This window comes from Bacillus rossius, chromosome 1 (genome assembly GCF_032445375.1).
Source record: "Bacillus rossius redtenbacheri isolate Brsri chromosome 1, Brsri_v3, whole genome shotgun sequence".
NCBI classification, from domain to species: Eukaryota; Metazoa; Arthropoda; class Insecta; order Phasmatodea; family Bacillidae; genus Bacillus; species Bacillus rossius.
The window spans coordinates 28478339-28492111 of record NC_086330.1 but is presented as its reverse complement, the minus strand read 5'-3'; the positions used below and the strand labels follow the sequence as shown (position 1 = coordinate 28492111).

General features: G+C 38.3%; 1 protein-coding gene across 2 annotated transcripts in view; it reads right to left on the bottom strand.

Annotated features, from left to right (window-relative positions):
• Positions 1-3554: 3554 nt before the first annotated feature.
• Positions 3555-13773, bottom strand: part of LOC134533472 (sex peptide receptor) — a 586089-nt gene continuing 575870 nt past the window's right edge. For both annotated transcript variants that reach the window (XM_063371004.1, XM_063370998.1), the window contains one exon: positions 3555-6363. In XM_063371004.1, the coding sequence (XP_063227074.1) occupies positions 5158-6351 (1194 nt within the window). In that variant the 5' untranslated portion in view covers positions 6352-6363 and the 3' untranslated portion in view covers positions 3555-5157. The remainder of the gene's footprint in view (positions 6364-13773) is intronic.

Below are 13773 nucleotides of genomic sequence, written 5' to 3'. Positions count from 1 at the left end.
TAAATACGTCCGCAGATATTTTTAAAAGCATCGGAACGCAGGAAAGCCTCATACATTACGAACAATAATAAAAAAGAGGATCGATCACGTTACTACACAAAAGAAAACCGAAGAAACATTTTCGGTGAACTTATAGATTGCTATAAGAAGAAAAAATGGTCTCAAGAAACACAATAAATCGTTAAAATAAATTAAAGCAATCTTTCGTTGATTTACCTTAATCCCCTGGTGAGAAGCGTTTACACGCAAACAATTAATTTTACCGTAGAGAATTCCAATATACGCGTAAACATATATTGTATCAATATTTATCAATCATAGGCTTAAAGTTGGCGAATCATATGATTTTTAAGATATATCCCTCCTTCCCCCTTTCACCCCTTTGTTATTTAATGATTGGTAAGAATATTTACTGTTATTTTCTCGCTGATCAAATAATGTGTTTTTTTTTTGACATTAGATCAAATGGATCATTTGAAAAGAGCAACGAAAAGGTTAAGCTAACAAGCTGAAGTTTAAAAAAAAGACTACGTTTTGCGATTTATCTGGCAACCTTGGTCTGGAACTTACATTAAATGTATTTTCGTTTGGACAATTTTAACAGACAAAGTTGGCAAGGGAAAAATCGTGTAATTTTGGTGAGAGAGTGTGCGCGCACGAACACACGTGTTACGAGAAGCACAGGAACTGTTATCCTCAAACGAAGGTTACCTTTATTCGCAGAAGAAGCGCGGCAAAAAACAAGGTTACATCACGACTACCTAATTATTTTTTTCTTTAATTAACATTTAATTTAAAAAATGACATTTTTAATTGCCCTTTTTTTTCACGTTCTCATTCCTTTGATACGGAGACATTTTCCAGTGGTGAGACACATCTCCGTTTTAAAGTCAAAACCCTCTCCGTTTGAGAAAAAATAATTAAATAAGCGCAGGAGTCTCTACGAGATTAACGAGCCGTACCTACTCTAGTAAATGTATTTTAATCTAAGTGGCAATTAATTTTTTTTTAAATCCAAAAAGCAATAAAATAAAGATGGTAAAAATGTTTACTGAATTCTATACTTTCTGTTACCAAGATGTGACATACACCTAAACTCACCTTAACACAGGCTAAAACGCTGCAAAATATATTCCGTATCATGAACCCGAAATTTTTCTTACTGTATCCTGAAATTACGAGAAATATTCGCCACGAATCCTAGCTCGTAAAAAAATAAATAAAAAAAAAACCGAAAACTTCTTAATGCGCATTTACCATGACAAATATATTTCTCTCGATCAAAAACGAAATATTTTTAAATCGTTCCGACGATATAAATCACTAAAGCACAAAACTGATATATTTACCCACTTATGTTTGATAATTACGTTTTCCTTTCTTAAACTATATGCTAAAATATTCTAGGTTAGATTTTCGATCGATTTGAGAATTTTAATGGCGTGCGAAACATTCACCTCAGTTTGATCGTACTGTTGAAGTTATATTTTCCGCACTACATAGCTTCATTTACCCGTGGAACCGGAACTGTAGTCGAACAAGTTGTTATTGTGCGTTAGTGTGACCCAGTTTGCCAGGAAATTATAGATTGTAAGTATAGAAGCGTGTATTCAGCAAATTCTCCTTACTGCGTTTGCAACTAGCATTTATGATTATTGGACCGTTGCTTCTGTGAAGTTTTGCCTTTGTGCTTGGCTTACATTCAGTGATTCACGACGAAGGTTCGTCGCAAAGTGATGAGGTGTGGGATTTTACAAATAAAACGTGTTTAGTCATGCGAAATACCAAAGTTGCAAAAAAAAAATTAAAATTAAATTTCAAAGCTGAACATTTTTATGAAAGGAATAAGTTTTAATTTAGGTCAATGTTGCTTCTTTGTGACGTGGTTCAGTCAACAGTGAGCCATACTCTATCTACATAGAATTGTAAATCTATGTGACTTAGATAAAATGATTGAATTTTTTCTGATAATTTTTATTTGTATACGAGTTATTCGTGTTTACACTATTTATGTTAATTTCGCTGCAAAGCTATAGCAAAGTCTTTTTAATAATAAATATTTGAAACAAACAAAAAACATGCCACTTACGCATGATCATTACACATGAGTAACTTTTTATTTAAGGTTAGCAGTTTAATTTCCTGTCCCAATGGGGTTGCGAATTTATATTGGATTTATTTTCTCTAGGAATCTATTTTATATTTTAAATTATAAAAAAGTATTTTAAATATAATTATATTTTAATATTGAATTTGGGTATGCTTTATGGTTTAATTTAACTAAAAAAACGCTTGTTTTAATTTAATTAATGAAAAGAGGAGGAATAAATCTTAAGAAATAATGCTAACCGTGCTAATGGTTCTTGAATGTTCATCTTACTAAACGCTTTTTAAACGCCGAGAGCATAAAACAAGGAAGAAACATCACATTTTAATTTCCCTAGTGCAGAGGAGGACACGGCTTCGCGCACTAAGTACATTCCTCCGCCTTCATCCTTCCTCATTACCTCGTTACGGCCGGTGTGAGTGGTTCCAGGCCTCCAGGCCAGCCCAGTCGACGGCTGGGAAGTGTTGCACATCCGAGCCGTCAAGCACGGCGAAATGTTGCGGGACACGAGAAAAATATCGCTTACCATATACCGTTTTGCTTGTTTTGTTCGTATTTCGCCGATAGTTGAGTTCCACCTGTTCGTTTTAGAAAACTGCCGTGTTTGTTTCGTCTTTTCGTTTTGTCGTGTTTTTGTCTCGTTTTGACTGTTGTGCTGAATTTTTTTTTGTTCAATATTTTTGTGCTGTCATCATTTGTGGGTATTTTTTTTCGTTCTCCTCTGTTTTTTGGAAAAAAAAAACTATTGTATTTGTTTCGTCTTTTCGTTTTGCTGTGTTTTTGTCTCGTTTCAACTGTTGTGCTGATTTTTTTTTGGTTTCGGTATTTTTGTGCTGTCATCATTTGTGGGGTTTTTTCGTTCTGTTAGTTCATTTTTCTTTGTTTTTTCTTTGTTTTGTTGACCATATTCCTGTTGTGGAGTATTGTGTGGTGTTTATATCCTGAAAACAGTAATTTTTTGCTTTATTAGTGTTTTTTGTAGTTTTCTTCTAGACATACATGTGCTTAGCAACGGCGTATGTCCAAAAGCTTTCATCAAGTCATGCGCTCCCATTGCAGAAATCTTTCAATGATAATACCACCTTTTTGGATTAAGAAGCGCCAACAAGGAGCACAAAACTAGAAACTTAATTCGAACTTCATGAAACATTAGTTATGCTTCAAACAGAAAAATGAAATTTTCGTTGTCATTACGAAACTCGGTTTTGACTTGATAAATGTATTGAACACCTGAAGCAGATAAAGCTGACGTGAAATGACAACGTTCATACGTCAATGTCCTACTGCGTCGATGATGAAATGGCCAGTAAGAAAGATGTGTGGTTGCACATATATACATATGTATTTACTCCCAAAAACTTAAAATAGTCGTTACTTATTCATTACAACGAATATCCTGAGGTAATATAAAATAATTGAAAATCAGGCCAAATAATAACAGAAAGAATTCCAGGAATTATATTTTTATGAATGTCTATGTTTGTTGCTACTCTAGATACATGTATGTGGCTTCGAAGCGTTATTACTCGTACCTATAGATTTAATAACAATTTTTGAATTTAGCTTTTATTTTTTCTCATTCTATGATATTTTATCGGTGAGAGACAATTAAATCTGGAATAAAAAATGTGGAATCATATTTCAGTTACTGAAAACATTTTTACTGAAAGAGCATGAGATTTCTATTTTGTACGATACAGTGAAAAAATGTTGTGCACACAAATATGAAACGTTTTCCAACCAGACTCTGAAGTAATTTTTCGGACTAAAATATTCACTTTAAATGATGCAAATAAATATAAATATACATATAATTTTAATAAGCAAATCAGTGAAGTTCTGAAGAAAAGAAAATTTTAAAAATAGATTATTCAGTGTGAGAAGGTTTTGAAGAAAAAACTTCAAACAAAAAAAATTGTACTGTTACCTGCAAAATAATGTAACGAAAATTTGTGGGATTTAAAATACGTATAAATTATGGAAACAATATTAATAAATTTAATTTTGAAAAGCAAGAAACAAAGAATACGAGTTTAGAACTATTCTTGCAAAATGTTTTTACCATGCAATATTCTGAGTTTTTCTACGTTTTTTACAAATAAATTTTATACAGTTTACTACATACGTGAATTATGGTTTTGTATCAGAGTTATGTTTCCTAGCGTACATTTAGCTAAGATGAACTCATTTTAAAAGAAATGAATTTGCATAAAATTTAGACATTTTACATAAACAAAACAGAATACAATAATTTGGATTGGACTGATAGAGCTCGGTGTCAAACAAGATGTTTAAAAACTGTTTAGAAACAGTGGACATACACTCAACAAAACACGTCCTCATACACTGTTTAAAACTAACTCTCAACAGTTTAACACTGCAGATCACAAATAATCTTGACTGACTGACCCGTCTGTACCAGCGATAGCTGACAGCCACGTACAACCAGATTTAAACATTAACTCTAAATATACGTAAAAATAATTTTCTCTCCATATTTTTGTTTAATGTACAGTTACATATTTACACATTTATGTAGTCTATATTAATAACATAATATCCGACACACACGTTGCATTTCGAAAGTATACAATCAGTATCATTCATTGTTACTTGAATACTTTACTTCTCGATACAGTAAGCAGATAAAAAAAAACCTCTGCAGTCACTTAAAAATAAAAATATTTTCGATCACATATCTTTTTTTTTTTTTAGAGTCACTAACATCTAACACACATTTCACGCGTAAAATTCTCATTTCATGTCGCCGAATTTTGATTGCCTTCACATGGAAGTGTATCAGAACCGCGTTCGTCGAAAAAAAAAAATAGCGCGTATTTACTTCGAGCATGTGTATCTCAATCTCCCAAAGGGGAAATGTTAAGTTTGAGTTTTATTTTACCAGCGCGTTTCATAGCTATTTGTTTTATAATTGCAGTTTTAAAACGAGACCGTGAACATTCACAGGGTTGCGACTGTTTGGACGTTATCCTGCGAGAGTCGGTGGCTCACGAGCAGTTCACTGACAGACCAGGGGGAGGCAGGGCCGCCTACAGAACCGTCTCGTTGGTGCAGGTGCGCGGCCCGTTGACGAGCGAGTACCGCGAGCTGCCGCCGTTGCGCCTGCCCGCCACGGCGCCGCGCACGAACAGCTCCTTGAAGGTCTCGCGGAACTGGCGCGACATGCCGCAGTAGATGGCGAAGTTGATGGGGTAGCTGACGATGATGAAGAAGTTGGTGAAGAGCACCAGCACGTTGGCCACCGAGTAGTCGAGTATCTCGGTGACGCTGCTCGAGATGATGTGCAGCATGGTGACGACGGCGAGTGGGATCTCGACGAGCAGGAACACCGACACCACCACGATGAGCATGAGCGTGGTGCAGTTGGCGTCGCGCAGCTTCTTGCACTCGCTGCTGCGGTTCTCCTTGAGCAGCTTCTCGCGCCGCAGCTGCGCCACGCGCATGGCGCGGAACAGCAGCACGTTGAGCACGACCAGCGACACGCAGGGCACCGTGTGCACGAACACCACGCGGAACGAGAAGTAGAAGGTGAAGTAGAGGTCGACGCCGACCCAGCGCTCCACCCAGCGCGCGTGCTGCACGTGGCAGACGGCGGCGTGGCTGCCCGGCGACGGCCACTCGATGTCCACGGCCACGTACTCGCGGTCGAAGAAGCGCGTGGACTGGTGCAGCGCGGCGAGGCACGCGATGGCGGCGACGCCGCGCATGACGCGCGGCATGGTGCACCAGGTACGCGCGACGGGCGCGTGGCACACGTAGATGTAGCGCTGCACGGCGAGCGCCATGGTGAGCCAGATGGAGGCCGTGTGGAAGGTGGCGGGGATAACCTCGTGCATGAGGCTCCACACATAGCAGGCGCCCACGGGCGACAGCGGCCGCGGGTGGTTGCCGAACGTGTACATGTAGAAGAGCCAGGGCGCCGGGAAGAGCAGCGTGAACATGTCGCACAGCGCCATGGCCATGAGCACGGCGTTGGTGGGCGTGCGCATGTGCCGCTTGGACAGCACCACCACGATCAGCGTGTTGGCGATGATGGTGACGACCAGCAGGAAGGGCACGATGTAGCCGTACATGGGCTGCGCGTAGCGGATGGGCAGCTCGCACGTCACGTTCAGGTAGTTGACGTAGGTGTAGTTGAGGTCGGCGGCGGCGGGGGCGGACCCGTTGGCGGCGGCGGGCCCCGGGACGGGCAGCAGCGCCGTCTGGCTGCAGTTCTCCGTCATGGCGGCCCCGCTCTGCAACACACCAGGGGCGCACTACGTCACACTCCGCCACGCCACAGCATCTACTCCCATCACGCATCCTTCTGCTGTTCAGCCATGTGATGCTGACATTTGGGGAATGGATGCCGCTCGTACTAGAGAACTGTCATATTTAACACAAGTTACATAACCCACACTTTAATTAAGAGGCTACCAGTCTTCAATAAAATGCTAAAATTTTTCCAAAATCAATCCAATAATTATGAAAATAATTTTAATAGCATATTAGAGAAAAATCGACAGGTCCAGTTTTTTTTGCCATAGTTATTTTTTACCCCTTTTTCCATATTTTCTTAAGACTTTAAAACCATGACTATTGATGATAGCGTATGTAGCCTGTGTTTATAGTTTTAGTCAAATTTTGTAAATAAATCGAACTCTTATCCTAAAATTACTTAAGGCCTTCAAATAAGTAAATAAATAGTAAAATAATAAACGAAAGTGATTTTCTTGCTTCGGTTACGTGTTGCGCTGTTCCGTCGTAGCGTCCCTTGCGTGGCATGTGAACCCGGCTCAAGGGATCTTGGAATTTCGCGCCTGAACCACGCAGCATGGTTGAAAAGCGGACGAAATCGGCGTCTCCGAAAACGCACCCCGTGAACGATATCGACCAAAAGAGGGGGTGGCGCGGGGAAATGGGTAAACTCGGGATTTGGTCGCGTAGTGGAGAGAGGGAGGCGGGTGGGTGGCAGAGGGTTTGGACGTAACTGCGAAGTAACCCCCCCGCGACTGTATCAGATAAGCTCACCTTCGATTATCGGAGCTTACCGTGGCGTGTAGGAAGGGATGAAGCGGCGAAAGGGAGGAAAGGGGGTAGGGGGGAGGGAAGGTGAGGGTAATTCACACGTAACGGCTGAGCGCTGCTTGTTCTGCAGATAACGGGGGGGGGGGGGGGGAAACTATCTGTCGGCGACGCGGATGAGTACAGGGGGAAGTTTTCAACACGTTCGCGAGGGCATTTCTCTCTCTTTCTGCGCACCTCTAACCCTCCCTCCCAGCCCGATGCTTCCTCTAAGAGAGCCGCCGATAAACTTGCGTGCGGAGGAGATGCGAAGAAGTTCCTCGGGGGGGGGGGGGGGGCGGGTTGCAGGCAACATCTGCACGGGAATCTGGTCATGGAGGGGCTTCAGAAAACTGACTGCTGGATAGAGAAGTTTTATTCCCCCTCACACCCTTCTCTTTTTTTTTGTAAATTGGAACTTCAATAGTGTGTGTGTGTGGGCACCGCAGGAAAATAAAAGCACACCCACACACACACACCCACCTACACACAAAAAGTTTCCGTCGAGTCCCGAGCAAGTACGTAGTCTTCGGGGCTGGTACGGAGTTTCTCCTTATTTCTAGCGCTTCTCAGTGCTTTTGTATCCTGCGGCATGTAGCACAGCGAGCGGCTGCAAAGGGCCGATCCACCCGCTTTAGCAAACAGCGCGCTGGGACAGCACAGGGAAACTATTCCTACATCACTTCATATTTCTTTAAATACAGCCAATATAAAGGGAACTAGTTTTTTTTATAAATATTTTATCGAAAGAAAATTTTCGAATGAAATAGGCACTTAAAATTTTGTAAATACTGCAGTTAAAAGTTGATGGTTGTACAGTTGTCTGTGAAAATGTGAACAAAAAAAAAGGGGGGGGGGGATGGAGGAGAATTGGTAGGGAAGTAGGAACACACTAACGCTATTATTTATAAAATAACATGTTACCAAGGCAAGCTTAAAGCTAAGAAATAAAGGAAGAAAGTACAAGACGGTAAAAGAAATGAAAACTACAGCTCAAAAATATGTTATTTTGCAATGGTATTGCAAATATCTTAGTCAAAGATGTAATGCGGGAAATCAAATTATAATCTTAGTTTACATTCATTAATTTTACCATAGCCGTAAAAAAAACATTCCTGGACAAAAATGAATTTGAAATAATATAGTGTAAAATTAACGTTCTCACATTATGTAATTCAAGCGCGAATAAGGAGTGTACGTAACAAATAACAAGTTGAGTTGGTACGCCTCTTTAAATATTAAATTGCGGCGAGAAAAATTTGATAATACTTTTTGGCTAGCAAATTTAATTGAACTAAATAACATTTTTTTAATAACAACCTAATCATACAACTAAATCATTTGTAGATAGAATTTAATATTAAAATATGCTATTTTTATATTGTCATTAGCTTTAAAGTTAGTAAGTCTTGGCTGAGAGCGGCACAGGGAAATTCGCTGCGTGCGGCCAAGAACGTTTTTCCTGTGTGCAAATGAAAGTTGATCGGCGATGGAGCGATGCTCTTGCCAGGCGCGGATTAAGGTTGCGGCTACACCTGAATGTTGAGTGAGGCGGAACGGGCTATGCTGCATTTCAACTTGGGACTTGGCAGTTAAAGAAAGCGTTTTCAATCTTCCTTTAGAGCACAATATTTACAACGCGTCTATAAACTGCCCATGAACAAATAGGCTAATAAAAAATTTGTAAATCTTTTTTAAACAAATACGTCTAAATATTATGTATTTTTGGGTGCTGAAACCGTATCTGGTATCAGTTTTTTGTATTACCCACAGTTCTCTCGGAATATGATATGGATCATATTTTAAAATGGGGAAAAATTACATAAAAAATAATAAAAAAACATGTAGCATAAACCGTACTTTTATTTAAATTAGGCTAGCATTTTTATTTACCGTAAAATTCACCAATTTAATACAATAATATCTTACGTGCTTATTTTTTGTATTTCCTTTGCCTTTTGTCTGTAAAGCTTCTTATGTAGCTTTATCTCCGATGCGGTGTATTTTGTTTGTTCTCGATGAAGTGACCAACAGTAAACCCCAACATGTTGATATTCCACCGTCCCTGTTACCGTTTCTCCATAACCTTTATGTCCCCGATGGAACCGTTCCCCATCGCTCTTCACTCGCTTCGTCCAAGCTTTTAGGAAATTGAAATTTAAGGCTTATCAAGCATTATCAGATTTTTGAACTTGTATGTCTTTTGAGGTACAATAAGCTCATAGTTTGGGTCTTTCACATTGACAAAAAAACTTAGTCACAACTTGTTTAAATGATATCTAAAGCTCCTTTTCCTCTGTAGTCATTCTTGCTTCAAAGTTGGAATTGAACATCATTTTACGAATATCAGGCCCAACGAAAATCCCTTCTTTCAGTTTGGTTTCTGATAAATGGTGATATCTTTTACACACATATTTAAAACGTTCACCATCTTTAGGCAAATCTTTAACAAATTTTTTAATTAAGCCTAACTTGATGTGTAGAGGTGGTAGAAGAATCATTTTTGGATCTACTAAAGATTTGTGCAAAATGTTCTTTCCAGGTGTTTTGTGGACCAATGTCAATCCTTTGCTATGCTGTCCCAATCGCATATAAAAAATGAAAATTTGTGAATATCTTTTGTTTACCAAGGATCACCGAAGCAACTTTCAAATCTCCACTTAACATCCAAGTTAATATTCTCTAAAATCATGTCAAGATTTAAATTAATATGTGTAACATAAAATTGTATTTGTTTAAATTTTATCTCCAACTCACTTCACAACGGATTAACCTCATTTTATAAAATAAAGATAATTCCCGGCATACGTTACAATGCTTGAATCAATTTTTTTGTTATTTATTTAAAGTAGGTACACATATACATAGCATCTCTCTCTATCGCTCTCTAATTCTCTATCCCTCTATCTCTCTCTTTAACTGTATCTTCCTCAATATCTCTCTATCTCTGATCTGTATACTTATATCTATATATCTATCTATATGTCACTCTACAGCAACGAAAATATTAAAAATCAATGATTTTACCTGTATATATTTTTACCTATATTTTTACCCGTCACAAGCGTAACATGCATATGAAAACATGAAAACACGCGCGTATTCGAATGCAACGTTGTGTCAAAATTTCAAAGCAATCGGCGAAAATTTGTTTTGGAGATTTAAGATTTCGAACGAACAAAAATTTACATATTTATTTATAGAGATTTTCTAAAATTAAAAAAAAAAAAAAAAAAAAAAAAATTCACATAGTTAATGACATTGTTTTCTGGTTGCTCCCACCATACATAATTACTGCGGCTGTCTGCTCGGTCGCGTGGACGGGTAGAAGTATACGTAGACGGCTCTACCGGGGCTAGAGAATACTGCGCGAGTTCCGGGAGAGCAGCAAGCCGACGGGAGTAAGCGGTGACTCTACCCGACCCTGGGCCCTCCCAGTTACTGTTTTTTGTAATTAATAGCGAGGGCTGATTCCTAATCGTTCCTCCCCGCTTTCGTTCGGCGGCAAGACTCGCCGCCGCGTAAGAAAAAGTTTCCAGTCGACGCTAATTGTGGCCGAAACCAAGACCCTCGAGAGTTAAGTAATTGCTGTCTCTTCTCCCCTCTTTCCCCCCCGACCATAAAGAAGAAGAGAGGTCATTAACAGGGAAGATGGGAAGTCCAAGATTCGTAATGGCTGTTTCCTCCATCTTTGCGACCATTTAATCAAATATTCTCTTTAATATAAAACTGTGTTACATTATAGAGTTTATGTAAGTTTACTGTGCCTAATATGTCCCATCCGAAATTATAAGTATTCTAAATCATTTACCTAGTGTAATTTAGTTTTTTTTTGCTAATAACTTTTAAAGAATTCGTAATGTTATTATTACTAATTTTTTATAAGATTTCTAATTAAATTAAAAATTTTTCATTATGTATAGGATGTTTGTGTCTGAGGACGGAAGCAAATTCCAGTTACCAAAAAAAAAAAAAACACAATTGTTTTTATTTTAGGAAGCCTACTTTGTTCGTCTGCGCTGTCGTCGTTGTGTTGTTCAGTTGTTCTTGTTTTGACACGTCGCTGGGTTCTCCTGTGCATCTCTGTGTTGTCGTTGTGATGTTCAAGACTGTTTTTTGTCTTTTATTTACTGTTCTAGTTACAACTGACTCGTCGATGTTAGCTCGCTGTGTCCGTCTGTGTTGTGATAATATTTTCTTACTAATTCCTTCCACGCAGTTTTATGTTCTGTCTTTATTCAACTTTTTTGTCCGTTATTGAGTTCTCTTATGATATAAAGCAAATCCAGTAATGGCATATGCAAAAGAAACCTTTCAAATAATGTAATCTTGTGTTATGCATAACTGAACCAAATATTTTGTTGGAAAAATCTGTCTTAAAACTCTTTATTTTTGAATATAATTTATTTATCAATACAAATTTAGTTTTCTGGAAATTAAAGGAGCAGGAAGTTTTACATGCTACTGGAGAAACTAAAGTTTTAATAATTGACGAACGATGTCCTAAAATTAGGAGTTTTTAAAACAAAGGCTTGCTACAAACAGTTAAAACAAAACTATATATCAGGCAATTTCTTCCCCTCTGTTTTATGCTAGAATTGAAGTATAAATTGGCGTCTAAGTCTCTTAAAACCATTAAATAAACACTTACTTGGTTAAACAGACAATTTTATAAAGAATAAACGATATTGTATTAAAATCACGATCGAAAACCAAAATTATTCAAACAAAATAAACCAACCTAAAGCCAAATTTAGCACATGTAAATTATTATTATTTTTTCGATATTTTTGATTAATTGTGACAGTATAATATCACCACACAATAAAAACATTAAATGTAAAAAAAATATATGTATTTTATGCCACTTAATTTTTTTCTAGAGGAAGATATAAATGATTAGTAATAGATACGCGAAAGTTCAGAGTTTCTAAGCAAGCAACTTGATTAGCGAAACTAGGACAAACGTGTGTCGAGTCACCTCCCTGGTTTACAATCAGGAACAAACCCAGAGCTGGGTGATTGTGCCCGGGGGGGGGGGGGGGGGTGCGCGTTTCTCCCGACGGTGGCGCACTCCTAGGGCGGCGGGCGTAATTAAGTCTTGCTCCAAGAAGAAATCGAAGAGCCACTTCGCCTTAAAGGAGATGCCGCAGCCACGTTGAATGGAGGACGATTTGTTTTAACGTTACTTGCAGCACTGTTTAAAACAGACGAGCCGGAGTCCAGGTACACACGTAGGCCTCTTTCTCGTACACAGAAAATTTTACAAAAAAAGATTCCTTTGGAAACCAGTTGACAAGAAATAAGTTTTCTGCACTGAAAGAAAGATGTATTTTTATACAACACATGTCTGTGGTTATTTTTGCATATATGAAATAAGTTTGTTCGAAATAATGCTGATTATTTCATACGAAAATTGGCCCATCATTTTTTATTTTAGTGGATCTTTATTAAAGCATGATTTTAACACCATTATTTGCTTTCACTGTGCGGAAGTTTAATAAGTGAAAACACGATGCATATAATAATAATAAAATTGTTGGCTTCTAAACACATCACGATTCTTTCAAAGTTTTTTTTTTTTTTTTTTTGGAAAACCTCATTTCCAATATATAAGGCGGAAACGCAAGTCGAATTGCAAGAAGTTGGAACTAAGAAATGTTAGCGACGTCTTTTCGCATCCTGCGTAATTTATAGAAAAATAAAGTATTATATAATGCGGTTGTTTAACTTGTGTCCTGTGCTTTTAGCGTTTATGCTTTTTCTTGAGTGATATACAAACCCGCTTAACACATCTGGGACTCTCGCCTCTGCCACTACTAAAAGGTGGAAAGCTGTTAAGCCCGATAGGAACAGGGCCGTGGAGATTCTGGCTGATGGTTTGACGACTTTAGCTGGAAGAGCCAAACCCAACAGGAGAGTTTACACGGGTAAGTAAACGAGATAGCAACAAACCGTGTGATCGATTATGTTACTTGCCCTTGTTATTATCCCGCTTACTCTAGCACTGTAAACGCTCCTTACCTCTTGCAATATTCCGGGCCGGGAAATTAACCAGAAACTAAATCCATCATAATAATTATTTCATTGTTATATGGAAAGCGTTTTAATGTGTTCTGAAATGAAATAGGGCTGAGCGCTGTTTAAATGGTCGTGAAGGAAGCAAGTGAGCAAGAAATCGTCTAGGCTAACGTCTCACACACGTCTTTGGAGTTCTCTTTGGGACAATTATATTCATATATATTAAGCTACATTTGTTATAACTGCATGCGATTTATTTCATTAAATAACACTTTCGTTGTTACAAAATTGCAACATACAACCTCGGTAACGACCAAATTCATGTTATCATGTTGATAATACACTTACAATACGAAACTCAGACACAAAAATGTAACGTTATAATTCTTTAAAATAATGCCGAGCGTGATAAATATACGAAAATTGTGTTTAAAACTACATTTCTTGATGCGAATCCTACATAGTTTTCACACCAGCCGGTAGAATTCGTTGCCGGAGCAGCTACATCAGCTATCGAATAATACAAATTGCAGAGCGAAATATTAAACTATACAATGAAACGATTCCAATAAAAGCGAAGA